The 24,796-nt window shown below is 35.0% G+C and overlaps 1 protein-coding gene across 3 annotated transcripts in view; it reads left to right on the top strand.

Annotated features, from left to right (window-relative positions):
* ABLIM1 (actin binding LIM protein 1) overlaps window positions 1–24,796 on the top strand; it is a 420,518-nt gene that overhangs the window by 136,931 nt on the left and 258,791 nt on the right. The window contains exon 1 of one of the 3 annotated variants that reach the window (XM_074233619.1): window positions 10,922–11,572. The exons of the other annotated variants lie outside the window; for them this stretch is intronic. Within the exon in view, the coding sequence (XP_074089720.1) occupies window positions 11,329–11,572 (244 nt within the window). The 5' untranslated portion in view covers window positions 10,922–11,328. Of the gene's footprint in view, window positions 1–10,921; window positions 11,573–24,796 lie in introns of those variants that run through there. 3 annotated transcript variants of the gene reach the window in all.

Below are 24,796 nucleotides of genomic sequence, written 5' to 3' on the forward strand. Positions count from 1 at the left end.
AACTCCGAATCTCTTGAATTCACCACAGGCACTCAATCTCTAGCACTGGGAGCCTTCCTTCATTACTTAACATTATGAGGATACCAGAGAAGTACATATATATATATATATATATATATATATATATAGTTTCCCATTATCTTCCATTCTTTCCAAGTGATTCATGTCTTTTTTAGGGTATCAAAAAGGAGTAATCATGTCTAGCTTTATTGAAAAAGTGGGAGTCAGAACTTCCCCTTAGGTCTGGGATCCCTCTACACTGTCCATAATCATTAATACTTTGACAATGCTAATGCATCTGGTATAAATACTTCTGTAGGTACCTATGGACTCCACAAAGATAAAAGTTTGGAAAGAGTAGTGATGTTGGCATGCCCTTGCACCTGGATCAAATTCATTTCTGCATCATGATTACCAGAGTTGTTATCTGTTTTTATCAGACCTCCCTGATTTTACACTTTGCTTCTTTCCACTCTGCACTAATTCATTTCCCAGATCCTTGGCTTCTTTCTTCTGGCAAATGATATTTCAGATTCTTTTGCCTTTGCTCTGTCTCAATCTACTGGCTCTCAGATTTGGGAATTACTTTGAAATACTGAAGATTCCCTAGGTGTTGTTTTCAACCCAATTTAATTCAGTAAGCATTTATGAAGGGCCCATTTTGTGTAAGGTATTTTACAAAGTTCTAACTTTACTGAGAGCCATAACATATAGACATCTACACACTAAGTACTTTGAGGAGTAGAGAACTCTAATAACTGAGAGGAATTAGTAACTTCCCCTTGACACAGTTTCTAACGCACATTTCTTCTTTTTTTTAAACATTTTTTGTTTTGCCAACAACATGCAACAGTAGTTGTCACCAATCTTTTTTTTTGCAAGGTTTTGAGTTTCACATTTTTCTCCTTCCTTCTCTTTTCCCCCTCCCCTGACAGAAAGCAATCTAATATACTAATATCTATATCTATATCTCTATATATCTAATATATAACCATCTTAAATATAGATCATATTAATTATGTTGTGAAAGAATCAAATCCAAACAGAAGAAAAAACATTAGAGAAAAAAATGGCATAATACACAAGACAACTTCTAAAAATTGAAGATAGTAAGCTTTGGTCGGTATTTAATCTCCACAGTTGCTTCTCTTGATACGGATGATATTTTCCATCACAAGTCTTTTAGAATTGTCTTTGATTACTACTGCTGAAATGAACAAGTCCATCATAGTTGATCATCACCTAATGTTGTTGTTAGTGCTAACACAAATTTCTTAACAAATGTTTACTGATTGATTGATAAGAGATGACTTCCAAGAGGTGGAGGTGAACATGGAGAGAATTCCAGGCATGGTGAACAACCATTGCAAAGGAGGTGAGAGATGTGATGTCATCAAAGGCCATTTTTGAGTGTCCCATTTGGTTTAGTGACCCTTAGTTTCCTCCTGATAAAATGTATGGTAAAGACCAAGATATTTTACTCCATCCAGGGCCATCTCTAATCATCCTGATCTATATTTTGCCACTGAATCAGATGACTCTGGAGAAAAGAGTGAGCCTGGTGACTTTACATCACCCTGTCTTACTTCAGTCTAATTCACTAGCAAGTCATGATATCATCTTCCCAATGTCATGATCCTCCCTTTCAAACAAAGAACAAACAACAATTTTGAATTGCTTCATTGTTGCTTCAATTTGTTAATCTTGAACCTAGACCCCTGTTTGCCTAGGATTAGTTTATTCTTGATGTTGTTGCTGGTGATTTGTTGTTAAATGGGAAGCAGGATAATTTTTTATGGGAAGTTTGCTCCTTCTATATGTTTAGGATGGATATATACATGTGATCTCAGTGGGAATTAAGAAATCACAGGTCCAGGAGTAACTAGGAGTGGTTCCAGTTGCTATTAGATCCTGAAAGATGAAGATTGTTCAGATTATTGCTTCTAGGAGGTTCTCAATAAATATGAATTGCAATTAATTAGTACTATAGATGATAGGATTTAGAACTGAAAGGATCCTTAGAGATCAGCTACTATGACTTTCTTTTAACTTGGAGGAAGCAGGTCCAAAGAGCTTTTGAATTGCCTGAGGTCATACAAGTTTTACTTAAATAGTAGAAACTTATTTGAACCAGATTCTTTGAATGCAAATCAATCTTGCCCCTTCCCTTGTGCTAAACTGTTAGAGGTATACATATTCCCTAGTTTCTTGTGATCTAATCACAACTGTTGCTTAATCATCTTTATCCCCACTTTTACCATTATCTAATATCCCTCAGAGATATACTTTGTCATAGTTCCAAATTGTCATGCTTTCTGTGATCAAAAATATAGATATTGATCCCAGTGTTGCTGTTAACTTAGATCACTGTCAACTTGAGTTTTGTTTTTCATTCTTGCTTATACATATGTATACATATATGTATATATTGTGTGTGCGTGCATGTGTCCTTGCATGTGTGTGTGTGTATGTATTTGTTTGTTTTCTCCATCTCCAGGTAACACTGTAATTCTAATGCTGTCAAGTCTCCTTTGAAGGAGGCTTTAATTTCTGGGTTTGGGGAAATGTTCCGGGTGAAAAAGAAAATATCATGTTCTTGAAATTACTAGGAGAAGAAAGGTAGAAGTTAAAAACTAAAAGCAAATGCAAAAAACTGCAGAAATCTTGCTAGAAATGTAGGCACAATCACTTGTGAATTTATTGCCTGTGCTGTGGTAGGTCCTAGCTAAAATAATTCAAACCTGTTTTCACATATAGACAGTGATGAACCCTCTCAAAATTCCTGGGGCCTCCTGGTATGAGAGGCCTTTAACAAGTGAAAATTGAAATCTATGCCTTACTAATATGGAAATGCATTTTGTAGGATTTATATGTATAATTGATTCCCTGCCTTCTCAAGAGATGAAGGAGGGGAGGGGGAAGAAGAGAATGTAGAACTCAAATTATTTGAAAATGGATGTTAAAAATTTTTTAAAATGCAATTTGGAAATATTTAGCAAAATATATACATTTTTTAAAAAAAAGAAATTTAGGGCCAGCTGGGTGGTGCAGTGGATAGAGTACTTGCCCTGGAGTCAGGAGGACCTGAGTTCAAATCCGGCCTCAGACACTTTATAATTACCTAGCTGTGTGGCCTTGGGCAAGCCACTGAACTCCATTGCCTTGCAAAAATCTAAAAAATAAAAAAGAAATTTATACCCTACAGATACATTTTAAGAGTGAAGCAACAGGGGTTGTGATTTTTCCTTGGCCTCATAGCTAGTAATTGACAAAGGCAGGATTTGAATCTATGTCTTTCTGACTCCTAAGCTTATCTGCTATACCCTGATGCCTCTTCTTTAGAAATTTGACAGAATATTTTCATAACTCATTTTCTTCTATTCCAATTGGGTTTGTAATACTGTGTTTGTTTAGTGTTATTTCAAAGTGTTGTAGGTGATATAGTGTGTGTATGTGTGTGTGTGCATATCTGTGAGTGAGCATGAGCATAATTTTGTTTCCGTTTATGGTTCAGAACAAAATAATAGTTCATATCTGATTAGTTAGGTCCTAGTTAACTAAAGTTCTTTTGTTTTTAGTTTCATACATAGGGTCATAGATTTAAAACTGGAAAAATCTTAGAAGTCATCTAGTCCATTTTATAACTGAAGAAACTGAGTCTCAGAAAAGTTAAGTGATGTGCCCATGCTCATGCAGATGGCAAGCAGAAATGCCAGCCAGCACTGTTTGCCACAGTACTGACTCAATGATATTACTTGTTAGCCTCCTGCATCCTAAGTGGCTCCTTCCCATTGGAATTAAGAAGGGAATCAGAAGAACTGCTGCAAGTTCAGGTGACATCTGTGAATTCTACCTTGCTTAGAGGAAATGCTGCATACATTATAATTGCCAGTGACCTTCGGAACAGTCAAAGTTGATTTTCATTATGGAGAGATCTTGTGTTTATCTCTGGGAAGGTCAAGATTTTCTCCTCAAATAGTGTGGTGCAAAGTAGTTCAATCCCTCATAGATCTCCATTTCACCATTTATAAAATAGAGATTGAATATTCTTCCTCTTAGAGGACCGTTGTCATGATTAACGAATTAGTGGTTGTAGAACCCTCAGGTAAAAAATAGCAAAGCTTCAGAGTGGCTATTAATAATAAATCAGTGCAAGATATATTTGTGAATATGTGCGGGCAGATTTCCCAGAGCTCTAACACTCTCAAAGGGAAGAATGACAAGTGGAGTTTTTCTTTTGAGGTATATGCTCTTGCTCAAAGATGTGACTTTATTGTGTCCCTTAATAGAGTTAATTATGTGTAGATAGATAGTTTAGCTTCTTTCTGAAGTCACCATAACCTTCCTGTTCATGTTCCATGAGCACATTTCCCTATTATTTCTCAATGTCTGAATGATGGCTCATTTAAATGGATTTCATGGAAAAATACATCTAAATGAGCTTCTGGTTACAGTTTCTTATCCATGGAAGTCATTACCTGTTAGACACAAACTGCATGAAATTTCTCTGGAATAACAAATTTTAAACTCAAAGGTAAGGAAAGAAAGAAAGAAGTTATATGTACTTTTTTTTGGTGGTAACAAAGAACTGGAAACAAAATGGGTACTCATTGATAGAGAAATGGCCAAACATATTGTGCTCCATACATTTAATGGAACATTATTATGTCATAAAAAAATAAGGACTATTAAAAATTCAGGGAGATTTGGGAAAGCTTGTGTGAACTGATCCAGAGTGAAGAAAACAGGACAAGAAGAATAATTTATGCAATAAACATAATGATGTAAATGAAAACAACAGAAGAGATATTAGAACTGTGATCAATGCTGTCCCCAATTGTGACTTCAGAGGACTGACAGTCAAGTATGCCTCCTTGCAGGTGCAGAATGAAGGCAAGCATTGTCTGACATAATCAATATGCATATTTATTTTGATTAAATAATTTTTGTTTTGTTATTAGATAAATTATTGGAAATTAGGAAAGAAATTGGGACATGATGACAGTATTAAAAATACAATTTTTTTTGTTTTTTTGTTTTTTGCAAGGCAATGGAGTTAAGTGATTTACCTAAGGTTACACAGCTAGGTAATTATTAAGTGTCTGAGGCCAGATTTGAACTTCGATCTTCCTGACTCCAGATATATATATATATACACATATACTTTTTTGGCAAAACAATAGGGTTAACTGACTTACCCAGGGTCACACAGCTAAGCAAGTATTAAGAAATTGAGGTCACATTTGAACTTAGGGCCTCTTGACTTCAGGGTTGATGTCTATCCTCTGTGCTACCTAGTTGCCCCAACAGTTTTTAGTTAAAAGAAAGAAGCTACAATGAATGAGAAGAGAAGTAGTAGAATGTTTAGGAACTTTAGCATTTTACATTAGTTGATAAATTTAGGGCTTCTCTTTATGTTCGAGTGGACTGACAGTAAAAGGCGGTTGATAAGGGAGAATGTGAATCATTGACCTTCAAAGTGATAAATCCTTCAGCCAGTGCTATCTGATTTATTGCTTTTCTCTGTACTTTCCTTCTCTGGGGTTTGATGGAAGTTAGGCTGTAGCATCCAGGGCTAGAGCAGGTGCACCATGTCTCCTGCCCAGACTTTAGCACCTTAGCTCCCGGGAGGTGCTCAGGGGAAGTGCTGACGCTTTGCTTCTCTTTCCATCCTCAGCTCTTTCTCCCACCTTCAAGAACAGACTGTACCCTAATTACCTACTACTAGAGTAAGATTCCTCTGACCACAGCTGGCCCTGACCTTTCTTTGTTTCTGTCTCTCAGAGTAAAATGCCTTCCATTTTTGTGGTGGCTAGACAAGCTTTCAACTATGATGAAAAGAATCAGCTGTCCTAGTTCACTGCACGGGCATAGGGAAGAAGGGAAGTAGTAGATGTGAAGGATGTAAAAAATTATTTTTCCCTATTAATGCAGTTTCTGGTTGCTCAGGTGTGTTGGGTCCTTGATTCTGAATCTTCTTACCTGGTGTTCCCTTTAGCTCTGAGTCAATGGTAGTTGGACCTGGGTACCATGGAATGCATCAAAACTTCACTGGGATAAGATACTTGGTAACCCGATAGGTAACTGATATTTATTGAGTTGTGGCAGTCACTGCTTTTGATTTTAGAGCAACTGAATCTTGCAAAAGTCACTATTCAGTATGTTGGGCTAGAGGTTCAACTTGCATGGATTCCATAGAATTAGCTTTATTCCTTTTGTTTCCTTTAAAGTTCCCTGAACCTGTATCTTATTGGGAGATCTTGCTTAAGGTCTGCTGTCAGATAGAAATTTGAGATATTTGCTGTCTGCTAAACTAATTATGTTTTAGCTCTGAGTGGCTTGGTGCAATCAATCCTGAATGCTCAGCAGATTTTATGTAGTATCTGAATTATTAATGGAGATGAACTGGAAGAGAATGCTTGGCTGTCTTATTCTGTCCCGAAGAAGCCTTTGGCCAGTCTGGCTACAGGAGAGAGGCCACTACTTGCAGAGGGATGATGGAGGAATCAGGCCTTTATGTGGAGCAGTACCCTGATGGGAGTTTATGCCAATATGCCCAGAAAATTACAGCCTGCTTTGGAGGGATAGGTAAGACCCCTGTGTAAATTGGGTTCCACTGAGACCTGAGACTAAGAATGTAGATGAGTTGTTTGATATGACCAACCAAGTGCCCCAGATCTGCATTTAGTTTGTTCTTTGCACACTGACAAGAATGGGAAACACATTTGGAAAGACTGAATATAGCAAAACTTAAAATGACTGAGGTAGTCACCATAGCCTGAACATTGGATCAAGACTCTCAACTATAGTGACTGTCCTGGGTGCTCCTATTTTAAAGAATGTTTCTCTGCCTTGATCTCTTCCTCTTTAGCTGCGTAACTAGAGGTGTTGAGTAAAGAGATAATAGGGAATCTTCATTCTTTTGCTCAGTCAGTTAAGATTTAGAAATTCATAGTTTAAAAAATTTCCCCTTATCATTGATAGAGCTGTAATATATGGCTTTGAACCATTTGCTCAGAAAATAAAATGGGCATATTTCATTTATTAAGAAAGATCAATTTTTTAAATGTGATTTTCCTCATATAAAGTAATAAATCTTATGATTTAAGGTGAGGATATTTCTGTTGGGAGGGAGAATATAATTATTAAATATGATAAGAATATTTAGAGAAAAAGCAGAGTTCAAATATGAAGCAATTCAAGCTGAGATTTGAGAAGTAGGTGATACAGAACAGACATTTAATTGTACATGTGGTCTTAAAGGTGGTCTGGTTTAGTGGAATGCTCTGGATTTGAAGTCAAAGGAGACATGGGTTCAGATCCCATTTCCAACATATTTCAGCTATTTGACCTTGAATGTGCCTACTAACTTTTCTGACTCTTAACTGATTCATCTGTAAAATAAGAATAATAAGATCTGTAACCCTTACTTTTCTGGGTCGTTGTAACATTCAAAAGAAGTAATATCTAAACAAATCAGTGTTAAGTATTATTAACACCATGTAATGCGATCATAAGATTCTATTAGAATCACCTTGAGATTTATCTGTTGCCCATTTTTCACTTTCTCCCTAAAGTTTGGATCTAGGCTATGTTCTTCGTTTTCCTGATAGGATCAGGAACCAAATACATTGGATTAAGATTTACATGCCAACCAAAATTTAAGCCTTTACTTACGTGGACTATTTTGCCTGGAAGTTTTTTGCACACACCTGCCTGCCACTAAAATGAGTCTCCTGCACTGACTCCCTTGCTTCAGTCCCACCCTCTATCTCTGCATGGGTTCTGCAGTGTTTTCCAAGCTGCTTTCAGTATAGTGATGCCTGGATAAAAAAACTGGGAATATTGGAAGATCTTTAAGTGTTCGTTGCCAAATGCGTTCCTGGGAGTCTAGAAAAGTGACTCCCTGGGAGGGCCAACAGAATCTAGTCTTTCAGAATTAAATCTTAGCATCTGTTGGGTTCCCAAAGAAAATCATGCAGAAGGATATGAGTTTAGAAGGTGATCTGCAATAGAAGGTGAGAAAACAAAAACTCAATCTCAAAATGGCCCATCTTTGGAATTTTAACAATACACTTTCTGTGATGACATCTTTGACTCTATTTTCAGTCTAGTTATAGTCACCATGTGTCTCTACATTTCCCTCTGAGTTATCCTTGTTTTTAATTCTTTGAAGACTGTAGTATTGTTTTGCAATTCATTGTGTAGGAATTACTTTATCCATTCATGAAATGCTACTGTCTTGAGGGTCCATAAGTCGAGAGATTTTCCATGGTTTTGTCCTCAGACTCTGGGACATGGCGGTAGGGAAAAGGTTTGGGGGCACAGCAGTGAACATAATAACAGTATTGTGTCTTTACCCTCTGCCTTATTGTCATCCATTGCACAGTCCCTTCTTTGCTGCCTAGAGTATAGTATACTATACTATATTCTAGAGTGAGGGAAATTACTATTTTCCTTTCACCCCACACAACTTCTTCATTGCAAATGGACCTAGGATTGTAGTGACCTCATAGCAAATGTAGTTAATCCACAGGAAGTCCTTAGTCAATCTCTAACTTATGTAATAGAAATAAATTTTAGCTGGGAAATACATTTAGAGTAAAGAAAACTGACTTCCTTAGTTTGGATACTTCTATTTACAAGCTTCAGGAACTTGTTCTAATTCCTCTACCTCTCACTTTACATGACTTCTGTCATCTTTAAACTGAAAATACTTGGACTAGAAGATTTCTAAGGTCCCTTTCAAGATATGAAGTGACATTTTATAATTCTTCAATAAAGGTTTTTTAAATTTAAAAATCATAATAGGGAAAAAACCAGTGCTAGAAGCTAAGACATAATTTTATTTACTTGTGACTATTACACAGCTATACATTATTGTTCATTATTACATTTAACCTTATCTAGGTGGGTATGTAAGAAAAGTAAATGTTTGTTTTCTAGTCTATTCTTTTATGTATTAGCAAACATTATTGTCATACTCTAATATCATATTACTTTGTAAACATTTTAAAACTATATTAGAATCATTTGACCTTTGTTTCTGCCTGAGTTTGATTTTTACAAAGGTGTTAAAAGAGAAACTAGCTTAAATTTACATAAGAAATGCAATAATTTTCAGTGTAAGACACACTGGGCATGCAAGTATAACAATCTGCATTTGATCTCAGTGATTGGATTTGACTATATCCATTCACTTCTATCCACATTGCTGCCCCCACCACCACCACCTCCCATGGCTGGGGGGTGGGGGTAGGGTTAGATTGTATTAAAGATATTATTAGCATTGGATTAACAAAGGTGAGACATGAAGAAAAACCAAGAACAAAATCATCTTTGTATACCAGACTTTCTCTGGAATTTTGAAAAGTGTAGGATGTTTCTTGCTATAGCTTCAATTGAATCTGCTTTATAGATCTAGCGAGATTACCCAGTCAGACCTATTCATTTTAAAGATGAGGAAATTAAGGTAGTGGCACAGCTGGATTTCAAACTTAGATCCTTTTGACTTCAGGTCAGTGTTCTTTTCACTTTACAATACTTTCTCTGTCTCATTTTCCTATTTCTGAGGAAAAATTAATTCACTATATTTTGAGATTAAGGAAAAAGTGAAGAAATGGTCTTTGCAGGAAATATAACATCTAAGAACTTTGACTTTTTATCTTATAATATTTTCTCTTTCACATTTATTTATCTTACTTTTAATTTGTGGAATAAAATATTTCTATAACACAGTATAATAAAATATGACTGCATATTTTTGTACATTATGCACAACTTGCTATTCCCTTTAAATGTATAATAAGGTTATCATATAGATTTTCTTTTTTCTTCCTTCCCCAAATTACCCTAGAGATGTCTACCATATACTATATGTATATGTAAAAGTATACATATATATTACACATATATAATTATTAAGATTCAATTCATCACTTCTTTCTCTGAAGTAGATAGCATCTTTCTTCATATGTCCTTTAAAATTAATTTGGGCATTTATAATAGTCAAAATGACTTATTTGCTCAATGCCATTCATAGAACAATATTGCAATTACTATTTACAATGTTCTTTTGGTTCTACTCATTTCTCTTGTCATTATTTGTCAAGTCTTTTCATGTTTTTCTAAGATCACTGAGATCATTCTTTCTTTTTTCCAATTTTTGTGTTTGAAAGGCAATGGGGATAAAAGATTTTCTCAAGGTTACAAAGCTAAGTAAGTATCAAGTGTTTGAGGCTGAATTTGAACTCAGGTCCTCCTGACTCCAGGGCTGGTGCTTTATTCACTGACCCACCTAGCTGCCACTGAGAGCTCAGTATTCCTTATATTACAGTAAGATTCCATCACATCTACCACAACTTGTTCAGTTTATTGGATGAATCAAATGGATCAAGCTACCATATAGATGTAGGTTGTTGTAAAACAAAAATATGAGGATAAAAAGATACATAATTTTGTCATGTGTATGTGGTTATATCAACATGTCATATATGTAATTAATATATACATATGTATATATACATATGTAAGGAGTTAGTCACTGGAGAAACTTGTTCTCCAAACCAGGCACAGGACTGTCATAATCATGGTGAGATTATGATTGGGACTTCATATCTTCTTAAAGAGCATGTTATAGTGAGTTTAAATTTCTGTTGGTGTAGAAAATGATATGTATTTCTAATATATACATTGTTATCTTCTTTACTCTTTTACCGCCATATGTAGATGTGACTCTATAAGCTAAGATTTTTCCAGAGTAAACCCCGGGCGGGAACATAATGAACTAAAGGGAATCATAGATAAGATATGATTCTTTTGAACTCAGTATGTGTAAATCCATAGCATCTGATGCTGGGCTATATTTTATATAAACATATATATATATATATATTTATATATGTGTGTGTGTGTGTGTGTTCTCTACATATGTTTTATATATACATATAAATATACATATGGTCATTTTATCTTATCAGTAGAAATACAAAGATCATTTGCCATTGAATTCTCATATCTCAGCTCCATTCTTCCAGTTACATTTACCCCAGATATTAATCTGGTTGTATAAGCATACAAATATAAGACAGATTGCTTCAGTCTGAGTTTTTGGTAGCAACCCAGCTCCAATATTGGTCACCTGACCAAATGTGAGAGGAATCCTAAGCCCTTGAAGGTAATCCCTTAAGAACATATCCTTCCTAATCTTCTTTGTTAGACAATGAAAAAGAGAAAGAGGAGGCATAAAAGCCAAGTACTGTGAGGAAGCCCCATTTTCTTAGACTCTTGAATCTTATTTTCCTCCCTTTGACTTTGCACTTTGTAAAGATGCCTTCCTTCCCTCCTTTAAAATGCTTAGCAAAATTGTGTAGCTTGGGGAAAAGCAAAAATTTGTCATCTGACAGAGCCAGCCTCAGGAGCTCATTCAGGAGCAGATTGGTGATCGAGGACATGAGTATCACCAGGGTTCCATACCCTTTTCCCAGAAGGGCTACCATCACTCATTTGCTTTATCTGAATCCTGAAGATTACTGCTTATGTGCTCATTTATTCAACAACTTCAACACTCTAGGTAAGCATTAAAGAACCTAGGTTGGAATCTGGTTCTTTGCTGTTATGTCTGGTGCAGGTCAGAATATAGTCATACACTCATCTGCTGAAACTTGTTCTCCAAACCAGCCACAGGACTGTCAGATGTCCTGAACTGCTGATCCTAGAGGGCAAAGGAAAAGTCCACAGTCAGCTAGATATAGGCTGAAAGCAGGAATTTATTTTCTATTCATATTCTGTAATCTCAGCAATGAGCATTTCTCTGTTTAAACTTAATGTTAATGATTGTGTTTCTATTATAAGAGTTGTGATGGGAAAGAAAAGGTTTAGCTCAGAGAAAGTGCTTTTTCATCTCATATTAAAGGATGAATGGAGAAGAAATATGCAAGGCAGCATATTGATACCCGATGAATTATGGCCTAGGTAAAGTCAAAAGACAAGTAACGAAGCAAAGAATATATCCAAGGATATTTAGGAGCCCAAACAATGAGGGTTCTTGTCCTGATGTGGGAGGAGGGAGAGGAAGAAGAGAGAAGCCAGTCTTCCTGGCTTTTAGAGCAACTTTCCATCCACAGTACCTTGTCTCTCATAGATGGTATTATTTCTCACAATGACAAGATGGATTCTAGGGTAATTCTTAGTAACATTATAGTAGAAATAGAAATAATATATAAAACTAAGGATACTTTTTTAGGATATTAGGTGAAGTGAGGATAATACTTTTAATGAAAGAATTATTTAATGGTGGAGAATTTTATTAATTTATGTTAAAATTTATATTAAATTATTGATTTATGTTATTATATTAATTAAAATTTGCTATTATATTATAATGGTAAAATATGGTGGATAGGAGTGTTAGTATAGAGGACAGGGAGAAGAGTTAAAGTAGGATTTCCTAGAACTGGGAAAGGTTTAGAAGAAGGAAAAGTTTCCAACCTATTTTAATACAGGTAAACTTCAGAACCTAGATGGCTGATATCAAGAAGTAAATTTGAGTCAGTTTTTGCTTAACTCCTGTGTGATGGTGAACAAATCATTTGCTTTCCACTGCCATAAAATGATAAGGCCAAGTTTGTTATGATGGTGGGGCTGTGATTATAAATGTTGGAGAGCAGTTATTTGTTTTTCACCATAAGAAAGAAATTACTAACAAGGCATTGTTTTATACAGACATCCTGTTTGAGGACAGGTTCTCAAAGGAAGTACATCCTCTTACTCTTACAAATAAAAGCTAGCAGAGCCACTGGGTACCCTGGAAACATCTGGCTAAGTGCTCTAGGATCTACGCAAGACCTCCAGCTGCTTTTGACTTTAAAGATGATGGTAGCTTCTTGTATAATGACTTTTATTCATTAAAATCATATTCTTTATTCATATAGCATTGAAAACTTTTCAAAGTGCTCTTCCCCAGATATCCTTCATCTAACAAATATCTATTAGGCACCAACTGTGTAGAAATGAATTGTGCTAGATCATGGTTTAGGAGATTAGGTGTGGTTCTTGTGATTTAGGAGTTTGAACTAGAGTGATATTTAGCAATTTTCTCAGGTGAGCAAAGCAGATATATTTGTATCTATTTTTAAATTAGGTGAGAGATTGACAATAGATCCTAGAAAGCAGAAAAAGGAAATAGTAGTAATTTTAAAAATAGTTAATACATGTTCCTGTCAGTTTATATCTGTCTATCTGTCTGTCTGTCTCTATCCTTCTGTATCCATTTTTATATATTTCTCTATATATATTTATACTCATCTTTATTCATCTATCCATCTACCTCTATTTATCTGTCTGTCTGTCTATATCTTTCATTCTGAATCCATTTTTATTCATCTATAAACTATCTCTATGTCCATCTTTATCCATCTATCTGTCTTTATCCATATTTAACTCTCATATCTGTATCCATCTCTTGGGCAATTTACTTAACACCCTATGGTCCTGTTTTCTCATCTTTAAAATGAAGAGGTTGTATTAGCATCAAAAATCAATTTCAACTCTAGATCTCTGATACTTTGTTATAATATTTGTCCCTAAATTTACTAATGATGCATTTTAGCCAGTCATGAAAACTGTCCTTTAAAAATCATTGCTTACTTAACAGGGGAAGTTCAGCAAATAAATATTTCCTTATCCATACTGAGTACATACAAGGCTTGACCAGCTATAGGATTTCCTTTTCCTCAAAATAAACGATCTCCTCTTCAGAAAGCTGAATGCATGTTTTGTTTTGTTTTTTAGGGGGGAGGGAGAGGGCACTGATCTTCCCTTTTGAGGCCTAAAGTTCATCTCTATTGAAGAATATACAAAGTAAGTGAAGGAGCCCGTGTTGGCAATTGTCTTTGTATTGACCATATTGAAGAACTGTACTCCTTGTTCCATTCTGTGATTCTAATTTTTAGAGGCATTAGAAAATGTTTGAATGTGGTCCTGGCGCTGGACTGTCATATCACAAGATATTTTGAACCAAGGATTATTCTGGGATGAAAACAGATATAGCATTGTCATCCCTTAGAAAAAGCCATTCACATTCCAGAAGGTTTTTCTGAGTAATCCCATGAATGGAATGGTAGTCTTGTTTTAATGAAGGCAGGTGCTTAGTGTTTTTTCCAGACATTCATTCATTAAAATCTTCAGCAATGACCTATGCTTGGACATTATCCCTGAGGACCACATATTCAGATATTTAACAGATAGTTTTTAGGGTACGTGTTAGCTGTTCCATAGAACATTTATTCTGTGTAAAGATATCCATTAATTATGCCAGGACTGGAAAAGACGTCACCACCAAAAGTTGTAGTTGGTTGTTTTTTAATTCACCTAAAAATTGTTAGATACATCACTGAACTCTACATGAAGCTTCAAGAAAACCACCTAGATAAACTAAATTCATCCTGGGGGTATGGAAAAGACAAGTCTTTTATCTTAATTTCTCCTCTCCTCTTTTAATTAATGACAGTTTTTAAAAGAGAGAATAGAAAAGCCTGTAATGACAGATGGAAGCATATGCTACTCCCTGGGGGAAAATATTACCTGGTGACAGAATGTTCCTTTGGTGTCCCAGACAGCTCCATTCACTGTTATGTTTTGGTTACCTACAGTTTGTTTGTTTATGGGATCTTGGCCTTAAAACCAAAAGTTTAGTTGCAGATGGAATTAAAGACAGGTGAAAGCTAATTTCTCTTCAATCTCAAGAGTTGGAAAGAGTGAGACTTGAAATTATAGTTGTATTTGAAATCAAATTATAAATTATTTTTAAAAAATCATTATGCTTGAAAGTTAGAATTAGATATTCTGTTTCAAATTTATGGGTCTTATTCTCTTAGCTATTAATATAGTCCGCTGTCTCCCATCTCAGAAATCTGAAAACTTGGCATCTGCCTGCCAATCTGTATCAACTAGTTAGTCAACCCATCAAAAATACCTGTGCACATCACTGTATCAGAGCTAACGAAGTATAAGGCACTAGTTGTTCCTCCCAAAGAGTTTAAAGGTTTTGTGGAATTACACTGGGGCTGATAGAACCTAAATATACAATAGGAATGTGATGCCTAAGTGAGGAAAGAGAACTATCTGCTCAAAATGTGAAAATCCTCCTACAGAAATGAAGAATGGTAAATAGTGTCCTTGATTTTAAGTGATAGAGTAGCACCTACAAAATACTTTGATTCCTATTACAGTTCAAAAATGTAGGTGGTTTTGGTTTTTTATTTTTAATTTAACAAAAGAAAAAACTAAACCCTTTTAATAAATATGTATAGTCAAGCAAAACTTAACATTAACTCTGTCTGAAACTATATCTTGGTCTGTATTTTGAGTCCATAGCTTCATCATCCAACCTGTATAATCTTAGTTGGTCAATCATTGATCAGTATTTTCAAGTTTTTCAAAGTTGTCATTATTATATAAATCGTACTTAAATATTGCTCATTTTACTCTGCCTCTTCATGCAGATTTTCCTAGTTCATGCAGATCTCTGACACCTTTCCTTTTGTCTTCTCTTATAGTGCAATAAATTGATAAACCATAATTTGCTTATCTTATCTCCTAACAGATGAGCATTTTTTTAGTTTCCAGTTCTTTACTACTACAAAGGAGCTGCCAGAGATATTTTTGTATTTTTGAGTCCTTTTCATTTATCTGTGATCTCCTTGGGTATAAGCCTAAAAGTATCATTTGGATTAGAGTTCTAAATTACTTTCCAGAATGACTAGACCAACTCACAGCTCCACTAGAAATGCATTTGGGTTTCTATCTTCTAATAGCCCCTCCAACAATTGTAATTTTCACGTTTTGACATCTTTGCCTTTATAATTGATATGAGATAGAAACTCAAAGTTACTTTAGTTAGCATTTTTCTAATTTTTAGGGATTTGGAAACTTTATTTGTTATCAATAGCATGGATTTATTCCTTTGAAAACTGCCTGTTCATAATCCTTGACCATTTTTCTACTATTGTAAAAATTTGAATCTATTCTTTACTAATTTGGCTATAAGACTTTCACCAAAGAAATCTATTGCAAAGATTTCCCCCACCTCACTTTTCACCTCCATTACTCATTTTCCTTGGAATTTTACTTGAGGTCCTCCAACAAAGGGCAACCATTTATTGGGTATTTTATCACTCAGTGTCATCAAAGAATTGATCTAAGTGCTTGATCAGGTAGGGATCAGACCAAAAGGCCTCTGAGAGCCCTTCCAAATCTGAGATTCTATTGAGATAGATACTGATAAAAAAAAAAACATAATTAACAAGAGAAGGTTGTATACAATAAGTGCTAACTAAGTGACACAGTCAAAGCATTACTTTGGACTAAATATCATAGAGGTAAGAATTAGAATCTTAGAAGACATTCTAAAGGATGGATAGGATATGGATATATGGCAATCCAAGAAAGCCCAAGATTCCCCATTGGAATAAAAAAAAATAGAAAATACTAAACTCAGCTGTATTGCGTGATTCTCTTTTAAGTTCGCCTTAACCTTAGGATTCTAAATTAATGTCTCCTAAAGTCACAGGGTGAGCTAGGTCTCTTAAACTACATTTGTTTGGCATGATTCTGAATCTTGACTGAAAAATCTTTCTCTTCCCTTAGAATGGCCTATCTTCAGAAAGAGCTTATGTTTGGTATCATTTGACCCAGAAGATTCCTGTTATATACCAGTATAGTTCTAGATTATAGACTCTTTCTTAACACAGAGAGTTGTCCTGAGCCCCAAATGACATTGTCAATGTGCCCACTGCCAATAGGAAATGATTTGGGGTTCTTAGCTTATTCTGAGAGGTTAAGCTATATCTTCCTTAGGGTATATAAGGAATATTGTAAAGTATTTGCATTACATAAATTTTAAAGTATTTCAGGTTACAATATATGTTAAAATATGGCAGTTACTTCTGACCTAATTCACATAATGTGATCACTTTATGAGATTCATTATCTATACTAAGTGGGACTTAGTTGTGTCTTTTACACAGTCACACAGCTAATACCTATCTGAGCCTGGTCTTAAATTATAGTCTCCCTTTCTCCAAGAATGGTGCTGTATAACACCATAGTGACTTTTTATAGAATCGTAAATAGAATCAAGGACTAAGAACCTGAAGAGACCTTAGAGATCATCCAATTAAATTCATTCATTTTGTAGAGGAAGAAACTTGGAAGGTCAAGCTCAAGGTCCACACATGGAGACTCAGTGACAGAGCTGGAATTCAAAACACAGAACTTCCAATTCCAAATCCAATACTCATAAAATTGTGTCAAAAAATAAAAAGAATGGGAATTTTGTGACTTTTATCACAGAGATGATTTGGGTGGGTGATTCTTTCCTTTATTCCTGACAGAAGCTCTTTAACATCACCCCCAAGTTTTTGTTAGGTTGCTATCTGGAAACCTTTCATCATGCCAGGGTTTTAGCCCCAGATAGAAACTGAAATGAATCAGAGTTTGTCAGGGATACACTGACTCACAGCATCCAAAGAACCTGCTCACAAAGGTTTGTTTACTGTCCAAGTGGAAAGTGAGGAGTCTAATGACATACACTGAATACTCCAAGGGAGGAAAAATTAAACCTCTGGAATGACTGAAATAGACACAAGCTTATTTGTCTAAAAGAAGCTTATGTTGAAAGTTCAGCTCAGGGTTTTTCATAGTTCCCTTAAGTCAAAAATAATGTTCAATGAGTCAATAGTATGACATGGCGGGGGGGGGGGGGAAGCTAAAGAAATCTTTTTTTTATTGAACCTTTGATTTCATTACTGTATAGAATTTCCATAGAAGAAATTCATCATATCATCTAAGATCTCCTTCTACTGTGCATCATGAAGTCTTTTTTTTTAGGTTTTTTCAAGGCAATGGGGTTAAGTGGCTTGCCCAAGGCCACACAGTTAGGTAATTATTAAGTGTCTGAGGCCAGATTTGAACTCAAGTACTCCTGACTCCAGGGCCGATGCTCTATCCACTGCATCACCTAGCCGCCCTACATCATGAAATCTTAATCTGTTTCTAGGGGATGTGAGAGTTAAAGTGACGTGCCAAAAATTTAATGATAATAGAGGCAAGGTAGATATTTCATATTTTAAGGTTTACTCTCTAATGACATTATCATACTTTTTGAGGCTGAGATTTTAAAAGGCTAAATTTATAGACTCATAATATGTAAAATAAGGGATGTACTATACACTGCGATATCATAGAGTGGTCATGTTGCAGAGTTTTTATAGGTTTAGAGTTGTTAAGGACCTAAGAAATCATTTTACTCATGAAGTTCTCTAATTTTATACATGAAAAAACTAAGGTTAGGGAAGCTTAAGTGATTTGGCTAATGTTACACAGGAAAAAAGTGGCAGAACTGGGTCTTGAACCCAGGTCCCTTCACAGCCACTTAATTCTGGTTGCCATCTTTTAAAAAATGACATTAAATTGAGAATGTATCTGGATAAAAGAAGCCAGAATGGCAAGAGGAATTTAGTTCATACTATATATCATACTCTCTCTCTCTCTCTCTCTCTCTCTCTCTCTCTCTCTCTCTATATATATATATATATATATATATATATATATATATATATATATATATATATATATGTGATTCAGTTGAAGAAACTGAGGAAAGAGAAGACTTTGGAAAGGGGAAGCCTGATACTTATCTCAAAGTATTTGAAGTATTATGTGGAAGAAGGACTAAGTGAAATTTATGGAAATTGCAGAGGAAGAGTTCTGCTAGATATAAGGAAAAGTATCAAACAACTGTCTGACACATTAATGCTTTGTTAGTGGAGTTGTGAATTGACCCTACCATTCCAGAAAGTTATTTAGAATTTTGCTAAGAAATTGAATTAGAATAACAGTACTTTTTGTCCTAGAGATTCCATGGCCAGGCATCTATTGTAAAGAGGTTCAAGAGTCAAAGAAGGGCAGAAAATACTCCAAAAATATTTAAGTAGCATCATGATAGTAGCAAAGAACTGCAAAATATATGTTTGATAATCATGAGATGACTAAATAAAATCAGGTACTTATGTAAAAGAATATTATCATGGCATAAGAAACCATGAATATGAAGGATACATAGAAGAGTGGGTGGGAAGTCATGTAATCTAATACAAAATTAAATAAACAAACAAGGGAAACAATGTTCACCATCACTCTAATGGAAATGGAAAGACCAAGGATGACAACCACAACAAAATTAAAACTGAATGTGGTTTAATTACATTGACCAGAAGAAGAAATATGAGAATATACTTCCTTCCATTTTCAGAAGTTGAGAAATAAAAATGTGGAGCATTAATATTATGCTGTAGAATTTGAGATATGAATTGATTATTTTTCCTGATATTTTTCTCATTTTTCTTTATAAGAGTTGGCTCTCTAGGTAGGCAAATAGGCAGGATCTACTGGGAAATGAACTTAATTGAAAATTAAAAAGGTCAATAAAGGGGGCAGCTAGGTGGCATAGTGGATAAAGCACTGGCCCTGGAGTCAGGAGTACCTGGGTTCAAATCCAGTCTCAGACACTTAATAATTACCTAGCTGTGTGGCCTTGGGCAAGCCACTTAACCCCATTGCCTTGCAAAAACCTGAAAAAAAAAGACTTCATGATGCAGAGTAGAAGGAGATCTTATAAAAAAACAACCCTAAAAAAAAGGTCAATAACTAAATTTATTTAAAAAGTTGATAAACTGCCTTAAAAAAGTAGTGAGTTTCCATCACTGGAAAACTTCAAGAATAAATAAGGAAGTTAAGAAGCATTTATTTAGCACCTTCTACATTTCAGAAACTGTGCCGGGTGTTTGACAAATATTTCATTTCATCCTCACATCAAATCTGGGAGATAGGTATTATTCTTTTCCCCATTTTACATTTAAGGAAACTGAGGCAGACAGAGGTTAAATGATTTGCCCAGGGTAAGGCAACTAATAAAATCCTGAGACAGAATTTGAATTTATATCTTTTTGACTGTAGACCTAGTGCTCTGTCTATTGTACCACCTATCATAAGAGGCATGATAATTGAGGTTGTTATAAAAAGGAATTCCTCCTTCTAATTTTAATATTCTGCAATTCTACAGTTTGCACTTGATTTATAATGATTTCATTCCATTGCAGATGATCTGACTGTCTCCAAAAGAGAGCGGGGGAGGAATGATTCAGTGTAATTTACTGTGGCCATTAGTGCTATTTCTAAAAGAGGATTTTATCATGAGAAAAATCTATGGGTACTTTCTACATAAGAAAAACAAACTTTTGCAAAGGTATTGGCCAGCTTTTTAAAGAAAATGTGGCTACCCAAAAAAGAGAAAACATTTACAGTCTTATAATGGGCACCTTATTTTATAGTTATCATGACTTAGTGAGCGAGAATGATATAATAGCAAGAGCTTCAGGATTGATTTCAGAAGACCAGATTCTAATTCTAGTTCCAACAGTTATTACCTGTTCTATGAACCTCAGTTTTCTTATATATAAAATGAGAACAATACTATCTTTTCTACTTAAAAGGGTGTTAAGTGATTCAAGGAAGAGAATGTATATAAAAATATTTTGTAAACTATAATCACATCTCTAAGTTGTGAGCAATTGTCTTCAAATTGTCTTAGGGAATCAGAAGAAGATGTGAGTTATAATCTTATGACCTTAAACAAGTCACCATACTTTATTAGCTGTCTGTTCTCTCATCTGTAAAATAAAAGCATTAATTATATAATCACTAAGGTCTCTTCCAACCACAAATTTTACAGCACTCATAACCTTAATAAAAGAAATGAAACTTTGCCCTTTAAAATCCAGTGGTGGCATTTTTCTCAATCTCTAATCAAATATGGCATTCAGGTAGCTCTGTTGTTGAAGGTGAATTGGGGCTGAATTATATTATAGTCTATAATGTGGTTATATCGTGTCTAAATTGTGGATTTGCATCTTAGAATTCTCTGTGTAGGCTTTTATCCTTTGACCTTGACTAAGGGCTATAGATTTATCTTTCTAACCTGTTTTCAGTCCAGTTAATTCAGTAAACAATTACTAAATTCCTACAGTGCTCAAGATACTGGCCAAGTGCTGAGGGGGGACTATATAAGGCAGGGCAGGAAAATCCTCCTACCCACTCTGGTGTTAGTATGATCCCATTTCCATCCCATTCAGTTAGGAAACAAAGGCAACTGCAAAGTAAACCCAGGACTATGCTATTAGGAGCTTTGCAAATTGGAATCATGCAATTATAGTCATGAGAAACCTACGGTTAACTCAATATACAGTTAACACATACCTAATCATCACTGATATTCACATAGCACTTTAAATTTTAGAGCACTTTATGTACATTATTATCTCTTTTAGAGATGAGGATACTAAAGTTAAATGATTACACATCTAAAACACAGAGTTAAGAGTAAGAGAACCCAGACCTGTCAGTTTCTCATTTAGCCCTTTTTCTCAGAAGCACTTTGCTGGCTGAAGAGACTGGATTGTGTAACTGAAAGCATCATTGTTGGAAAGTTTACCCTGATTGTTGTTAAGTGGATGGGTAAAATATGGAAGGAGCAGTCTTCATACCTGAAGATTAGGCATTGAAAGACCTGACTTTGAAATAACTGTGCAATCTTGGATAAGATACTTCTTCCCCCTCTAATTCTCACTTAACCCATCTATAAAATAAAGAAGTTCTATTAAATTTTCTCTAAAGCTCTTTCTCAATCTAAACAATACTAGGATTGGTTATTCTTTTTGATGAAAGTGCCTTCTGCAAAGTGCCAGCTGGTGACAGATGTAAAGATCCTCTTCATGTCACAGGGGAGACTGTTATGTGTCTGCACAAATACCTCTTAGAGCAGCTGAAGTATTACTTGGGGTTTCCCTTATTTCTAGCTGCTGTAGACCAAATAAATACATCTAAACATTTTTAGATGGCACCACTGCCCTCTAACAGTGGGGGAACACTACTTACTATTCTGGGTGACCTGCTTTTGCTTCTGCAGGAGGTGCATACCATGAGGACAGTGTGTGTATCTGTGTTTTATTGGGCCTGTCCTCTCAAATCATAATTGTAATACTTGAAGAGAATGGAAGTGTATAGTTAGCAAAGAGTTAGTTCTTTGCTATGTAGTTTGCCAAGACATAACTAAGAGGGGTGGAGGTCAAATGAAAGAGAAAAATTAGGCCAAGTGAATGTTGGGAAAAGTTTTCTTTGACAATGAGAAATATTCTATTAAGAAATAGTGTCTCCATGGAAACAGCAGACATTCCATTTTTCGCAATGGTTAGCTAGGGTGGCTGGCTTATTAGAACTTTTAGGCTTCATTTTTTTAGCATTTGAAAAAATATGATATTTAGGGCCCATTTAAACAATTTTTCAGGAAGAGGTAAATGGGTTGTAATGCTTTTCAGCTTGTAAAATCTGACACATGAAGACTGAGACAGAAATGAAAGATAAACCAGAATGTGGATTAAAACAAGTTTTATCATAGAAAGAACATGTAGCATGCAAAATCATGTTGAAATTAGACATCAGTAATCTGTATGCTAAACCTGAGAACATTGAGTAAATCAAAGCAGATTTTTTGGAGTGACCTTAGCTACAAGATAAGGGTGATTCACAAAAAAATAATTGTCTCTAGGACATGCTGAGCTGACCTTACTCTACAAGGTCCGAGTTGTTGCAGAAATTCTAGGCTGTTGCGGTGTGGTCCAGTTCCTAAAAGATGGGACCTTCTTTTAGTCTCTGTGTATTGAAGTTAAGTCAAACCTGGTTGATCTGAGAGGAGATACTCTACTAAATCATACTACCACATACTCAACATATGTTTATGTCACTGATGGCAAAGCTGTTTTCCTTTTAATACCACTCTTAAGATTTCTATTTTTGTATCACTTGGAAAGACTACAAAGCTGACCATTATCATATGTATATCCACACACACATATCCACACATACATATATTTTAAATTTTTTATTTTTGGAAGACTCAAGCTATTATAGTATTTCTCAGTAGTGTTTGACATGCCTAAAATTAGACCACAGACTGTGAAATTTCCTTTATTATCTTGGAATCCCTCAAATTCCACTAATAAGCACCTTTGCTCTGTGGCAAATTGCTTATTTTATACTTACATTGTAGTTTGTATTTAAGTAGTATTAACCTTCCAAATGAGGGTATTTATAGATAGTAAGCTTTTAGTGGTACTTATAAATTTTGTTATTTTTTTAATTGAAAGCCATTTCTTGGTAAAAATATCTAGCCCACTTTCTGCTAAAGAGTTTTGGGGCATTTGGTATATGAATATAGAATAATTCCGGGTTAGACATAAAGGAGTAAACTGACAGGAATTCAGAGATAAAAAAGTCTTAAAATTAGTCATTTGAATAATAGGTAATAAGAAAATTCAAGAAGATCAAATATTTGGAAATTCAAAGGAATTTTAGGATCAAAGAATTTTTAGAAATTTGTTCAGAATTTAATGAGCACCAAGGAAAGTTAACATTTATGTAGAGTGAAACAGAAAATTATATGTGAAACCACAAATCTTTACTTTGTGCAACTTGTGTTTTTTTTAAAAGAGCATAAAATATACTCAACATGTTACTTCCAGGGATGTTTTACTTATCTGTGTTTCCCTCTGAATTTCTTTCTGTTCCCTTCTTTGCATTTTTCAAAATGCTTCAGAAACTATTTTTCTTTTTCATTATGACAATACTATCAAGTAGTTCCACTCTTTCCGAATAAAAGATGGAAAAACAGTCCTTTTAGCAGATATAGTGAAAAGAAAAGCAAATTCACATCTTTGCCATGTCCAAACATGCATTTCACATTCTGCACCTTGGATTCATCCTCCCTCTGCCAGAAGTAGGATAGTATGCTTCATCATCAATCCTCTATAATTGTGATGGGATGCTAAATTGATCAGAACTCTGAATTTTTCTAAAATATTTTTTCTTTACAATGATGCTACCATATACATTATTTTCCTGGTTCTGACCACTTGACTCCACCAATTTATACAAGTTTTCTCAGGTTTCTCTGGAATCATCTCTTTTGTCATTCCTTTCAGCATAATTATAGTTCATTACATTTGCTTATCAAAATTTGACTATATATTTCTCCAGTTGATTGCTTTCTATTTGTTTTTTCTTTCTACAACAAAGACAGTAGCTATAACTTTATGTCCTTTCCCCCCCCCCCCTTTCAAATCAAAGACTTTTACAACTGAAAAGGTATGTTAAAAATTTCTTAATCCAGTTTCTTCATGCTTCAGATGAGGAAAAATGGGAACAAAAGAGATTAATGTCTTATCTAAAGCTTCCTGAATAAATCTTAGATTGTAGGGAGCTTTGGAATCATCTTTATTCTTCCTTCTTTTCCCCTCCATGACCCAGCCATTGCAGATAGGTGCTGTATCACCTTTGTCATCATGGTCATCATCATCAATCAAAATACGGACCAGACTCATGCTTATATTGATATAAGACACTTCCATGATGAGGAAACAATAGTAATGATGTTGATGATGAAGATAATCACTCATTTACATAGTGTTTTGCAATATAAAAGTGGGGACAGGGAGGTGACACAGCGGATAAAACACAAGATCTGGAATTAAACAAGAAGCCTTAAACACAATAACTGTGTGACCCTGAACAAGTTACTTAACCTTGTTTGCCTCAGTTTCCTCATCTATAAAATGAGCTGGAGGAAGAAATGGCAAACCTCTCCAGCTGTCTTTGCCAAGAAAACCCCAAATGGAGTCACAAA

The sequence above is a fragment of the Macrotis lagotis genome, chromosome 4 (genome assembly GCF_037893015.1).
Source record: "Macrotis lagotis isolate mMagLag1 chromosome 4, bilby.v1.9.chrom.fasta, whole genome shotgun sequence".
Lineage (NCBI taxonomy): Eukaryota > Metazoa > Chordata > Mammalia > Peramelemorphia > Peramelidae > Macrotis > Macrotis lagotis.